The sequence below is a fragment of the Lynx rufus genome, unplaced genomic scaffold (assembly GCF_022079265.1).
Source record: "Lynx rufus isolate CCGP_SWC_20201006 ecotype Redwood Valley unplaced genomic scaffold, mLynRuf1.p SCAF_12, whole genome shotgun sequence".
NCBI classification, from domain to species: domain Eukaryota; kingdom Metazoa; phylum Chordata; class Mammalia; order Carnivora; family Felidae; genus Lynx; species Lynx rufus.
The window spans coordinates 42706029-42721280 of NW_025814826.1; the positions used below are offsets into that span (position 1 = coordinate 42706029).

The 15252-nt window shown below is 35.0% G+C and overlaps 1 protein-coding gene across 2 annotated transcripts in view; it reads right to left on the reverse strand.

Moving 5' to 3' along the window:
* CSMD3 (CUB and Sushi multiple domains 3) overlaps nucleotides 1–15252 on the reverse strand; it is a 1257946-nt gene that overhangs the window by 377230 nt on the left and 865464 nt on the right. For both annotated transcript variants that reach the window (XM_047073797.1, XM_047073796.1), the window contains 2 exons: nucleotides 13373–13588; nucleotides 11520–11708 (listed from right to left, as the gene is read on the reverse strand). In XM_047073797.1, the coding sequence (XP_046929753.1) occupies nucleotides 11520–11708; nucleotides 13373–13588 (405 nt within the window). The remainder of the gene's footprint in view (nucleotides 1–11519; nucleotides 11709–13372; nucleotides 13589–15252) is intronic.

Below are 15252 nucleotides of genomic sequence, written 5' to 3' on the forward strand. Positions count from 1 at the left end.
TTATAAAAACATAGAATTAGAAGTAATTTTAAAATCTATTTGCCTAATGTGACAATGACCTTTCCTCCCGGTTTCAAAAGGCTTTTAGGTACTGTTGGTCTATTGCAACTTCAATTAAATCCTACCCTCTCCTGAGACATGGCATCAAAATCTAATTCAGTTACAAGTAGCAATAACATTTAATTATCTCCTCCAGTTATCTACACTGCCAAATGATAGTATTTCCTGAGAGCCACAGATGTCATTGTTGTAAGCAAGAACCAGTTTGGGGACACGTACAGAATATGATCACACTGGCTTACTTAATGCTTTTATTCTTTACGGTTCATATTTACATATAGCAAAAAATCTGCTCCCAATCTAACCTGCTTCACATGAAATATCATTTGGATATACTCCTCCGGAAAATTACTTCACCTCCCTGTGCCTCGGGATCTTCATTGAAACCCCATAAGACCATGCTAGGCGTATGGTAAACACACAGCAAATATTAGCTTTTATTATTACGTCAGGTAAAATATTTATCTGGCACTAATATGAACCATAGGCCAGTCACCTTCGAATTAAGTAAAAATATATTAGGCTAAAAACTAAAATTAGTTTGTCTTATAACAAAGTTGATGAATTTCATACTTTTGGGTTAATATTAGCATTTATTTTTCTTTAACACACTCTTCAGAGCTCTAACCATATCCCTTTTTTTAAAAATCATATGTCCTATTATGTCTAGGTTAAGTTTATTAGATACAGACGATGGAAGAATATGCTTGACGTATTTCTTAACTTGGGCACATTCTCCAGAAAATCAGGAGATCACTTAGAGGTTGCACAGAAAGCAAGTTGCCCTGGTACTCTGGTGATTCTTGTTGGTATGAGACCCTCAATTTTGCAACTGTCTTACAGACATGTCCCTAGAATTTAGGTCCAGTAAATACTTCACTTTTTGCCCCTCTTCTGTAACTCATCTTTCTCTAAAGAAGTCTGTGTGTCCTCTATTTAAAACCAAAACTAACTTATCTTCTAATTTTCTAATTAGCAGGCAGATTTTGGCTTACAAATATATAGTCAGAGCATGAAGACATATAAGGGAAATAAAGTGTTTTTAGGAGTCTGATATTTTAAGTCCTCATAAAATTAAAAAAAAAATGTCCAAAGAATTTGAGACTCTAATAACACAGAAGATCATTTCAATGCGAGTCACCAATATGGATAGGTCATAGTCTACTTTGATTTAGTTGGTTCATGATGATCACGTGGTGTATTAACTTTATACTCTCATACAATATTTTTAAAGATTCTTTCTAGGCTTATTTGAGAGAGAGAGACAGAGAGTGTGTAGGAATGGGGCAGAGAGAATTCTAAGCAGGCTCCACGCTGTCAGGGCAGGGCCTGCCGCAGGGCTCAAGCTCACAAACCCTGAGATAATGACCTGAGCTGAGATCAAGAGTTGGACGCTTAACCAACTGAGGCACCCAGACACCCCAACTTTATACTCTCTTATAAATTTTGTTTAATGTTTATTTATTTTTGAGAGAGAGAGAGATTGAGGCAGAGAGAGAGAGAGAGAGAGAGAGAGAGAGAATCTGAAGCAGCTCCAGGCGAGAGAGAGAGAGAGAGAGAGAGAGAGAGAGAGAGAGAGAATCTGAAGCAGCTCCAGGCTCTGAATTGTCAGCACAGAGCCTGACACGGGGCTCGAACTCACGAACCACAAGATCATGACCTGAGCCGAAGTCAGACACCCAACCAACTGAGCCACCCAGGCACCCCTCCACTCTCTTATAAAGAATGAATGAGCACCTGTAGTATGTCCGTTTATGGTAGACACACAGAGGTACAAAGATAACTAAGATACAGACTCCATCTTCAAGAGGCTCACAGTCATGAGATGAAACGGTATGCATTCACTTGCCGACCTCAGTATAATCGAGTAAGCTTAGATGTGTATCTGCTAACAAGCCAGTTAGATTATAAAAGGCTCTCTGTAAATCTATTTGTTTATAAATCCCAAATGAATTATAAAAGTTTAAGTTCACAGTCCTCTATGCAGCCCTGTTAAACAGGACATGTGCATTGCTTCTTTTCATTCTTGTGGATACTGAGTTTTTCTAACAGGTACATTTTTCTTTCTCCCTTTTCATTTTGTTGAAAATAATTGCCAGCTATTCCTTTCTTGAGCTCCGAATTTCACTACCTATTGCGGAAGGATTTATTACATACACATGTAAAAGACTCAACATTTCCTCACCATTTTCAATTTTTATAAATTTATCTTTTTTGTTTCTATCATAATTATAAGCTTTCCCTTAGTAGTCTTTTGGGGCGTCATCATTGTTGGTCGGTTAGTTGATTTACTTATTAAACTTGAGAGGTTGTGTGTTAATATCTGCACAGCAAATGAATTATAGACTAGGAGGCAGTGTGATGGTCCAGGCCGAAATGGCAATTAGAGTCCCTTATTTGTGTTAGGCTGAATACAGTACCTCTGAAGTAGAGCTTTGTTCATATAAATTAAAGTTAGTGAGTTTAAAATGCAAAAAAATAAAGGAGCTTTGGCTATAATATATTCATTTCTTTATCAACTCAACAAATTTACTGAAAGCTTTCTATATGCTAAACACTGCTGTAGATAAAAAGGTAATTCAATACAGCATTATGAAACCTAGAAAGGGGAAATACAAAAATAAAGCTCATGAAACCTATAGTAAGGACATCTCACACATACTTTGAAGGTCAGGAAGGCTTCATATCAGGATGGATAAATAAAGTATGCCTGAAGAACAAATTGGTTAGGCCAAATTATGGAATGAGGACACGAGTAAGAGGATAACATTCAGAATTAATTTTAGGGGCAATGGAGAACAGTGGAGGTGGAGAACAGTAGAAGAATTTTAAATGAGAGAGTGACATCATTGAATTTGTATCATAGGAAGTTCATTCTACATCTACTATTTGGGGAAGAGAGAAAAGAATGGAGACTAGAGTCTGTTACAATAATACAGGTAAGTAATGATAGACAATGGTGTCTTGATCTATGGTAGGATGATAGGAATGGAAGTTCAATAGATTAAAAAGCAAAGCCTTCTCCAGCTACTAAAGAATACTTTCAGTGCTTTCTCACTATACCTTTGCATGCACCGTCTTAGAGGTCAATTATTTATTTGCTTGTGCCAATACAGGTGAAAGTTTGATCATTTGCATGCATTAGAACCTCAACATGTTCTTAACATCTTAATGTATAGAAACTGCTTGGCATGTTTGGTAATGGCCCGTAGCATTGTGTGGCTGTATTCCAGAATGCATACGGAAGAATGACTCTAGAAGACACTAAGGCCCACCCAAGAAAGGACTTAAGGGATTTCAACCTTTTCCAAAAGGCAATGGGAAATCAGTGATTTATGTAGGGAACAGATCTGATCTGATCTTTCTTATTATTTTTTTAATGTTTTTATTTATTTTTGAGACAGAGAGAGACAGAGCATGAGCCGGGGAGGGGCAGAGAGAGAGGGAGACACAGAATCCGAAGCAGGCTCCAGGCTCTGAGCTGTCAGCACAGAGCCCGACATGGGGCTCAAACTCACAGACTGTGAGATCATGACCTGAGCTGAAGTCGGACGCTCAACCGACTGAGCCACCCAGGCGCCCCTATAATCTGATCTAAGGATAACTGGTGAGAACAGACTTTAGGGTGAACTTCCAATAATACCCATCTCCTGGCATTTATTTATGTCTTAGTGCAATCCTTCCCCTTGAGTTGAGTGGGACCTGTAACTTGCTTCTCATTACTCCTGTGACTATATTTCATTATATAAAACTGAATCTTGCTAGTAACTCACTACAGGGACTCTCCCTGTTAGCTTGATGAAGCAAATGGTCACATTGGAGAAGTCCACATGACAAGGAACTGTAGACAGCCTCTAGGAACTGAGCAAAGAACTGAATTTCTCAGTCCTATAACTACAAGGAACCGATTACATCCAGCAACATTGTACACTTGGAAAAGAATCCTGAACCTCAGGTCGGAACTCAGTCAACACCTTGATTGGAGATTGTAAGACCCAAAGAAGAGGACCCAGTTCAGCTGTGCGAAGACTCCCCACCCACAGAAACCATGAGAAAGTACATGTGTTGTTTTAAGCTCCTAAATTTGTGGTAATTTGTTACTTGTCAATAAAAACAAATACAACTAACAGGGTTACTGAAGATAAATTAGATGAAATTTGGAAACAGAAAATCCAATTAGAAGAGATAATACAATGGGATTATATATATAATTGCTACGCTGTGAGCATTGGAATCAGAAAGAGCTCATTTTAAGCTCTTTATAAAGTTAGGCAGTTAATCTAGCTACTTTATAAAGTGGGAAAATAATATTCTCTCAAATGGTTTTTACAAGGAATATGTAAAAGAAAAAACTATATATAGTCTAACACAATGCCTAGCACACATTCTAACTGTGCTATTATGTTATTCTTTACGAGGACCAATGAATGAGAGCTGGTCGGGAATAATGAGAGTGAAAACAGAAATGGCGGTAAGTTTGAGCAACAGCTTTAGGTGGTAGGTCTTAGTGATGATTCCAATATGGATTGAGAGAAAGAGAGGGGGGTGGTGAAAGATGACACAATTTCTAGGTTGGATGCCTGGCTGAGAATGATGCCATAACTGAAATAAAGAGTGCAGAAGGAAGAACTGATTTGGCTGAGGAGATAATGAGTTCTGTTTGGCATGTGAAGTCAATGTGCCCGTGGGAGGACATCCATATGGAGAGGTCCAGTGTACAGCTGGGAATGCAGACTTGGTACTCAGATCTGGGTATATAGGAGGTTTTGGAGACAGTTTTATGTTATCCACAAATTACCTCAGTGTTCACACACACACACACACACACACACACACACGCACGCCCCATCCTAATCTTTCTGGAGAAACATGAGACATCTTTTCTCTTAGAAATAAGTAAATTACGTGCTAGTTTAATAAGCAGAACCCATAATTAAAAAATAGAGAATAGGGAAAAATTTTTTTTTAATTTCCTTAGAGATGAATGATGAGTAGTAAATTCCCAAATGCCAGAGGGATATTTAAGTTGACTCAGCTTGGCCCGTCTGCTGAAGAGGTTAACAAACTATGGCCCTAGGGCTGCATCCAGCTTACTGCCTGCTTTTGTAAGTAAATTTCTATTAGAACACAGGCACACCTATTCATTTATATATTGTCTATTGCTGCTTTTAGGACACGCAGGCAAAGTTTAGTTGTTGTGACCACAAGCTGTAAAGCCCAATATATTTTCTACCTGGTACTTTACAGAAAAAATGTTTGCTCATCCCTGGTCTGCTCCATTAAAAAAAAAAAAAAGGTAGTATTCCAAAATAGTACATCAGTACATAATACTAAAAAAATGCCATCTGGAATATCACAGCACTGGTCTAAAAAGTTCAAGACTTGGTTTCTGGCATAATCTTCCACTCATTACTTATAATTTTTCCAGGTACCATTTTCTCAGCTGTTAAATATCAATAATACCTCCTTGACTTGCTTTGTAAGGTCACAAACCAGTAACTCAAAAACAAACAAAAAAACCAAAGTATAAAGCACTGAACAAGTGTAAGTCAACGTTACGTATTTTTACATTGTCAAGAAATCAATGCACCCAGTCATAATTATACCAGAAAATATAAATATACATTTGGGTATATAATTTATCAAGAAACTTTCTATCTAATATTTTCTGCTATCTTTACCAGAAATATTTGGGTTGAGTAGAACTCATATTGGTACCATTCTTTGTCGAAGAGAGACGCATAGAAAATTAAGGCATTTGCTTAAAGTCAGTCAGCTAATTAATAGTAGCATCTGAAAGCCAGGGAGGTCTCTTAATACTAGTTTGCTTTCTACATGGCTATATATCTACAGCACTGACTAACTTGAGTGATTATATATAGGCTTCTTTTAGAGAGAGACAGAGAGCAGAGAGCATCTGCAAATGGGGGAGAGGGGCAGAGGGAGGGGGAGAGAACTCAAAGCAGGCTCCATACTTAGCACAGAGTCCGACGTGGGGCTCGATCCCACAACCCCGGAAACATGACCTGAGCTGAAATCAAGAGTCAGATGCTCAACTGACTGAGCCACCCAAACTTCCCTAATTTTTAGAATTTTTTTAACGTTAAAATAGTTCTAGATTTACAGAGATGTTACAGTGATAATAGAGTTCCCATATATGCTGTACCCTGTTTCCACTGTTAACATTCATTTTTAAACTAAATAACAAATAACAAGCAGAATATATGATCTAAAAAGTCAGAAAAGTGAGAAAAATGAGTAGATATGTAATACAGAGTTATCATTTTTCTCATTTGACATATGATTAAAGAAAGATGTTGTTACTTGTCCAAGGTCAAATAAAAAAAAATCAATGACACGTAAAATTAGAAATAGAAGTAGATGTGTTAAATGGGGGGACTGTGAGGATGAATGAATTAATGTTTTTAAAATGATTTCAAAATGCGTGGGCTTCTTAAAATGTGTGGACTCCTGCTTAAAGACAAGTCATTACTAACACTGAACTTGCTAATCTACTTTCCAAAACAATCTGTTCTTTCATTAACTCCTTGTTTATTTGCAACATGACCTGGCATGATTTCTGGTATATTTGGAGGCTGAATAAGAATATGCAAGTTTTTTCTTGATTTAGAAAGATGATAATGGAAATTCCAGTGTTCTTTGTCATGTGAACTTTAGAAAAGGAAATCTGGTACTCATTTCTTGACCGGAAACAGGGCAGTGTTTCTTATTTCAAAGTAATAAATTCTCTTAATACTTTTTATTTTTATTTTTACTTTTTTGCTTTTGGACATTTTGTTGCCACTTAAAAAGATGACCATATTACCCATTTCAATAGAGACACGGTTCTCCAGGATGATCACTTAAATATAAAATATGTTCACTGAAATACCATTTTACCTGCTGATTATTTTTATCTCTTCCAAAATGTAAATGTAGTTATGGGTATACATTTTTTTTTAAGATAAAAGTTTCATCTTGATCATTCAATAGGAAATAAGATTGTATGTGTGAAATACCTAGCTTCTGATAGCACATTAAACTTTTTCATCTCCTTTTCTTCTCTTTTCTCTCCTGCTGGTTCATAAAAATCAAGAGTTGCAGGTGCAAGAAGAAGAAACAGGTTGGTTGAGCAAGGGTCATGTGTTGAAGTGTTAGGTTACTTACACGTCTTTTATTGCTTACAGCTATATGCTATCTTGCACCATAGATGTGATTCTCCACATTTTACATCTGAGAAAACTTGGCAGGAAAGAGATCTGAACAGCTTCCCAAAGGTCACACAGCTTAGGAAAGGCTGGAGTGTAAATATTAACTATGTGCTGGTAATGGGGACCACTTCTTAGGGAGAAAAATCCCCGCTTCTGCACTTTAATGCTCTCAATTTCTATGAAGACTCTTCTCTTGCCTCTACAAATTCCCCTGCACGTAAGTAATCCCTGATAAATGGGTCGTGGTCAAAGAAGTTTCCTCTGATTAAAATAGAAGACAACGTAACGAGTTCTCCAAAGCCATGTATCCACTACAATTAAGAGCAGATTTCCTCCCAACTTTATTGAAACCTCCAGTCAAAGACAGCAGTGTGCTACTCTGAACTGAGTGCAAGCCTGGGACTCAGAACATTCTGACAGCCATGGCTCAGACTGTAAGTTTGTGTTTTTTATACACATTGTATCTTCATGATAAAACAGTTACATTAAATCTACTTTCACGGCATTGATGGATTTTTGGAATGAGACACTACATGATATAATCCTTTATAGATTGTGAAGACCATATTATGGTGTTATTATATTTTAGTGGTTACAATATCACCTTAAAACATAAATACAGAGGTTACTCAGAAAAACTAGTTAAGTGAAAATGTTATTTATTACTTGTCTAATATCCACAACTAAGGTAATTTTTACCAAACCCTACCAATAGAAACTGAAAGACACCAAGCAATTAATACACTAAACAAAGAATCAAAATTAAACATATACAAAGTTTCTGTAATTAGTTTTGAATATCAGTTGCTTTACTGTCCAAAGTGTCAGACCCCTTCTTACATAACTTATGTACACACACACACACACACACACACATATATATATATATATATATATATATATATATATATATAAATCATTTTAGTAAATGTTAGTATTAGCTTTCCATTTGATGTAACATTTGAAACCTTATCTATGGTTTGTTCTGGGAATGTATCCATCATTTGCAACCTTGTGCCAGGGAAAGACCATTTAGATTCCAAAAAAACTGAAACAGAAGCAAAGTTTTGGAATACAATCTATTTATAATTTGGCCACTATCTATAACATAGGCTTTCTATGAGGTTGATAATGCTAAGGACTAAACAACAGTTTTTAGGCAAGTATGGACTAGAGAATTGGCATGAGAGATAAAATGAAAAGTACAAAAAAATCTAAAAAGAAACAAAAACTGTCTAAATAAATGAGAATTGGTAAAATTGGGTCTGTTCATATGAATACTTACAAATAATTTGCATTTTATGTGACGAAAGACTGTGAACTTTGAAAAGATAACAAAATACGAAATATATACATATGCATACACGGAACCAGAAATACAAAAAGGAACACATTTCTTTCAAAGCACAGGCAGAGTAGTGAAGAAAAGTTAAAAGAAAACTGGAGAAGTAAAGTTTTTAAAAGTCATTTAATTTGAAGGAATATTTCTCCCCATCTTGTAACTTAAATGTATACCTACAGTGGAATTTATTAAAGTCAATAGGCTTAACTGTAAATTTCAATAAGCTTAAAAGCAAGCACAGCTTATTTGAAAGTGGGGGGAAATTCCCATGGCAATAATTTGCTTTCTAAATTTGTCCACAGGTTGATTTTATTCATCCTTCCCATTAAAGATTTAGGCGCAAATAAACCTAGTCTCAAAGAAATACTTTAATAAAACAAAAACTAACTTAAAGTTTTTTTTTTGCAAAGTCAGATTTTCATAACTCCATGTATTAAAGTTTATTGTAAATATGAACTAAACCTTAAAAATATACACACAAACAATGTCTTAACCTGTGTAACAGCCTGCCTGGTATGTATTTGATACTTTGAGAGAAAATATTAACTCTGCCTTAGAGTCCTAAAGGAGTCCTTCAAGATTCACCTTTGCCTGGACCCTTTTGAGATAAAACCACCTAGTGAGAAAAAGCTGGATTTTAGAATATGAAAAACTTCATACAAATCCTTACATCTGCCACTTACAAACTTGAGGATCTTGGGCAAGTTATTTAAAATCTCTAAGGCTAAGATTACTCTGATGAAAAATGGCGGTGGGAGGGAGGATAATAATAGCAGAATTTGAGTAAGGATTAAATGAGATAACTATATATGAAAGAGCCTAATAGACCCTCATAAATGTTAGCGTTTTATAAAATGGGATTCCTTCCCTACTATAATCGGTTTTATAAACTAGATTGATGGGCTGGATAGATAGCAGAGTATACTCAATATAGTAGGTGTTATAATAACATCTAAATTCTGAATCCTTCCTATTTTCCTGGGATTATATTAGGTGTCTGACTGGCATGGCTGGTCTCTTAATCCTCATAACTAACTCATAACAATGAACTAGGTACCACTGTTGTAACCATTTTACAGATGAAAAAAAATGAAGTTTAGAGGAGTGAATTAACCCAGAAGAAATCTTTTACCTTTTATAAAAAAAAAAAAAAGAATTAATCCAATATCAAATGACCGCCATCTAAACCCACACACTCAATAGACCTCACTTGAACTATTCCCAAGGTTCTCATTAAGTGCTCTTTGAAAATATGCACATCAGCAAAAATTTAAAATGGGGGAAATTCAGGTAAAGAGGGGAATTCCAAATCTGGCAATAGCAGGAAAAAAAAATAACAACAAAACAAACGAAACCAGAAAGATTGCACGGTACATAGCTTTCTGAAAAGATTCTCTGAGAATGTGCTCATCGCCTCCCAACTTCAAGCCTCTGTGGTTGTTTGTGCTATTTCTATAAAAGCCTAGGATTTAAAAAATTTTTTCATCTGTTATATATCATCTTGTCCGTTATATAACCCACAGAGGCTGTGAAAACAATCTCATCACTATAAAAGCCTTCAGACCCACATTAACCTGGAAGATCATATTTTTCTTACTCGATTTGGGGACCCACAGGAACTCCCACATTTCGTGTACTCGATAATATATTGAGTAACTCATAGAGGGCATCTTGTTCATTCTCTTTTTCATCTTTGGGGTGTTTTGCTTGCATAGAAACGACAAGGTCTTGAACCATAGATCAAAACTCTAACACTTTGCCTGAAGTGGTAGCATATTCTAACTTATACCGATCTGCAACCCACAATTACATTTACAATTAAAGTAAATTCAAATTAAATGCTTTTGAGAGTTTTAACAGCTTTATAAAATAATTATGAGATGACCATTTGTATCTGGTTCTGTCATCAAAGCAAATACTGACAACCAGAGAATGGCTAATGACCCGAAGAAATTTTTGCCTCCTTCTTTCCTACTTTAAATAGGAAATGACTTAAGTCTTAGTCAAAAGTCCTTCAGGGGCGCCCAGGTGGCTCAGTTTGTTAAGCATCCAACTTCAGCTCAGGTCATGATCTCACGGTTTGTGGGTTCCAGCCCCTCATTGGGCTCTGCGCTGACAGCTCAGAGCCTGGAGCCTGTTCTGGATTCTGTCTCTGTCTCTCTCTGGCCCTCCCCCACTCATGCTGTGTCTCTGTCTCAAAAATAAACAAAACATTAAAAAAAAGAAGTCCTTCATTTTACCTATGGAAAAATCTTTTTTTTCTTTTCATCAGTTAAAATATTAATTTTCAAAGGTTGGTGTGGGTGGTGGCTCCAAACTGCAATACTGTAACTATTGTTATGCTTTATTTCACAATATAAAATGAATTGCCAGCTTAATTCATTGATCATAATAGAGCAATTATATAGATTGTACATATTGAGTCAATACATGCCTTGATAGCCCTCAAATTATCTATTATTTATTTGCCATATTTTCTTTCACGATCATCTTTCATGAATGTGAATCCTAAATTACAAAATATCGCCACAACTTCAGTTGTAAGCCATGGGAAATCATCTCTCAATAGAATATAAGAATGAAATGTTCTGTAAGTTCTCAAAATACAATTATCTTTCTCTCACCTATCCTCTTCTATCAGCTATCTATCAATCATCTATTTATATATCTATTGATTCCTTTTCCCCTTCATCTGAAAACAAATTTAGAAGCATGGTCGCTTAAATGGAGCAGTTGAGAAGTTAACTGAGGTACACCAGATTGCCAAGTGGAAAAACAAATAGAAATAACCGGTATGAAATAAATGAAGAAATTCAGCAGATCATAAAAGAACAAAGGGTGTATAACCATGCAACTCCATGGACAGTGACTCACATACAAGCAAATGAAAGCAGCTGACCACGTACCCACACACCTTGGCAGAGGTGCACTCCACACCCGTCGGCCACCACCAAGACAGATGATCTCTGACGTCCCTTCCAGGCGGTAACCTGATGAGCATGAGAAGGTCAAAGTGTCACCAACCCCAAAGCTGAACCCGATTCGGTTACCATATTGAGGAATTCCAGGATCTTCACAAGGTTCGAGGTTATATTCTGTAAATTAGATGGAGAGAAGGACGAAGAAAATGATAGTATTCACTTTTAAGGATATATTGCTGTTGTTTGCAAACTGGATGTTCCCGGGCTTAGTCAGACATTTAGTAAGTGAAGCATGCTAATGACACACATACTTTTCTTCTTTTTGGGAAAGATCTAATAGCTTAATAAATACTTTTATGTGTGAAATTCAATATAAATGAGAAAATGTCACCTTCCGAGTGATAAATTCAAAATGTAGCTATTTATCTCCTATTCTTTTCTCTGCGTTAGAAACATTTCCATTTCACTGATTTTGACTTATAATAATAGCATAAGAGATGCATATTTTCAAACACAAAATAACATTTTGGATGAGATCATTTGCACTTTTGAAATGCATTTTACTTAATGGTTTTAATCTAAATGACAAAGGCTCTTCCCCTCTCCTCTACAAAGAGTTCTATTAATCCATATTCTGAAAAACACAGGGGTTCAAAAGGCAATGGTTTATGTAAGACTGAAATGCCCACATGCTGAAAATTGTTACATTATAGATTTATATAAGACAATTTCCGCCAGCAATGAATGAACATCATGAAAATGAACAGCTGAACACTCTTCAAGGTATAACAGAGTAGAGTTGATTAAACAACATTATAATTTTTTTACCATTCTAAGAAGTAGCTTATCTAAAAATATTCCCAGGGCATGCACTTACCTTGTAATTTCAATGGAGAACAAAAGGGATTATTCCATGTTGATGTATTATTCTATTGTTTAAAAAATGTATTTGGATATACTTTTAACATTCTAGGTTAAAACTGATTATGCTCATATACTATTCATTACAGAATACCTTAATTATTTTAGAAGTATTTCCATGCAAATACTAGAGTAAGAACTGAAAACAAGGTTAGCATTTGTGTGATTTTATGTATATACATTATATAATAAATATATATAATTATAATATTACAATCTTAATTTTAGCAAGTGGACATAAGATTTACTTATTAATATCTCTGTATTCAGAAATAACTACTTGCCTCATTATTCCATTCACTAGAAAGTGGAACTCTAACTGATACAAAACTTTTTATTCACTTTGGTTGTACAAATTTTTTTCCTGGATTCCAAATTATAATGTTGTCTCTAGATGAGGTTATTCTAGAATAGAGGGATAATCACATTAATTTTTTCTAGATCATCTGTTTCCAAATCATTAAATTGAGTTTACCTTAATCTTGGCCTGTAAACCATGCCTTTTCTAAGACACATAAAAAAAGAATATCACTGGTTTAATTCATATTCATTTGAGTCTAACTAAAATATATATTTGAATTTCCATTTTAAGTTCACTAAGCATTTTAGCTACTTTTGTCCTCTGTTAGAATTTTGTAGGAATGCAAGTTAAAGAAATGTAATTAATCTACTTAGAGTTTCTAGCAATTCATTCATTTATTTATTTAGCTTTTGTTTAAAGGTTCTCTTAAATGTACTACTATAGACAATCTTCAAAGTATTTCAAACTTCCCTTACAATTTATTGATAGAGATTTGTTTCCCCCTGCTCCATCTTGTCTGTCATTTTTTCCCTGTCTCGCCATACCTAAATTATGCTCATACTTTAAAAAAACTGACTTTGTTACAAAAGCTTTTTTAATTGGTCTATTTTCTTACCAGAGAATGTAATATTGAATCCTTCATATGATATTGAAAAATCTGAAATGAAGCGCAACTGAGCTCTGAAATTTCCATAGAGACCAGCATTGATTGTTGAAGGAAGTTCTGAACCAGTAAGGCGTGCCAGTGGTTGGGTAAAACTACCATTCTCTGTGATCAGTAAATAGTCGTGATGGTCTTCCAAATGGAAGGTGTGAAAATTGAACTGCACACCTATTAAGAAACAGAGGAAAATTAGACTCACAAAGTATATCGGTAAAACACAGAAAGTTACCAAACTAACTAAAACCAGGACTTGCCTTGTAATTAAATTCTCTGAAAATGAAAAGCACTGCTATAAAATATTCCAAGTGTATCATCTAATAAAATCTTTTTTTTTTCCCTTTAGCTTTCTTGTAAGACATGTAGTGAGTCATGTTTTGGAAACTGCTTGGAAATAAAATTTAAAAATCAATGCCTGAAAAGAAATCACCTGAGTTTTCTGAAAATATCAAGGAAAATTCATATGCTTTATTTATATAGAAGTGCAGCTTTCTGGCAAATACTTTACATGTCTCCTTCCATTCCTCCTTCAATCTCCTCAAACAACACAAAAACAGTGCTTAGTGATACAACACACAACTTCCAAAGATGCTTAACTCTAGAAGAGAAATATATAGCAGGCATAGGGAGAAACTGTTGAATGAATATAATGACTATTTTTCACACACTTCAACCTGTGTGTATAACATACTGAAAATTACACATATAATTGTTCAGATCCCTGAAATTCACAAACTAAACTCATTTTTTGCAAATGCAACTAGATCAATAGACACAACATTACCACCAGCAGAGCCTCTTTTGTGAAACTTTTCTATCACTTCACTTTGCCAAAAGTAACCACTCACTCAACTTCTAGTAGCATAGGCTAATTTTGCTGCCTTATATAAATGTTTTGTAGTTTATATAATGGATTCATATAACATATACTCTTCTGGGTCTGAGTTTTACTCAACATGAGGTATGTGAGATCCATCTCTATTTTTGCATGTGGTTGTGAGTTATTTATTTTCAGTAATATATAGTATAGCATTTAATTTTGTGAAGACACCATATTCATTTATCTGTTCAACATTTGATGGTCATTTAGGAATTTGTGTTTTAGCATGAATGCAGATGGTGTTGTGAATATTCAAGTATGTCTTCTGAAGAAGATCTATTTCTGTTGGGGACATAGCTAGGAGCGGAAATAAATACTGGGTCATGCCCCATTACTGGGTCATCAACAGTAGCTCTAATAGATACTGCTTTAAAAAGTGGCTGTGTCAATTTACATTTCCATTGCCAAATCTGGTTGCTTTGTATCTTTGTCAATAGTTCATTTTTTTTTTCATTCGTTCCATTCTGATGAGTATGGTGTGGCATTGCCTTGTGGTCTTACATGAGTTTTTAATGATATTGTCTAAAATAGATGTTAAAGACTAACAGTTATACACACACCCACACAAAACCCTCCTATTGTGGGTAAGGTACTATGTGAAATAAAGGATGACTACCACATTCATCTTTCCCTTGAAGTATTTTTTTTAAGTTAACCAAAAAAAAAATCATTAAAATATGTATTAAAAAATCCCAAAACCCAGAGTATGATAAGTAACATTCTTTAATATTATTCATTGACATTGTAGCTCAAAATGCTGAATATGCTTCCACTCTTCATTGCTTTAAAAAAAAAAGGATATAAAATGAGACCAAATACACTGAAAACATAAGCAATTATAAGACAAGGTTATTATTGCATAATGGGCCAGTGATTTGGATTTGGAAAAGATTTGAAATATACAACAATATTATTTTTCAAACTCTTTTTAAATATGTAAGTTGTTTTTTTTTTT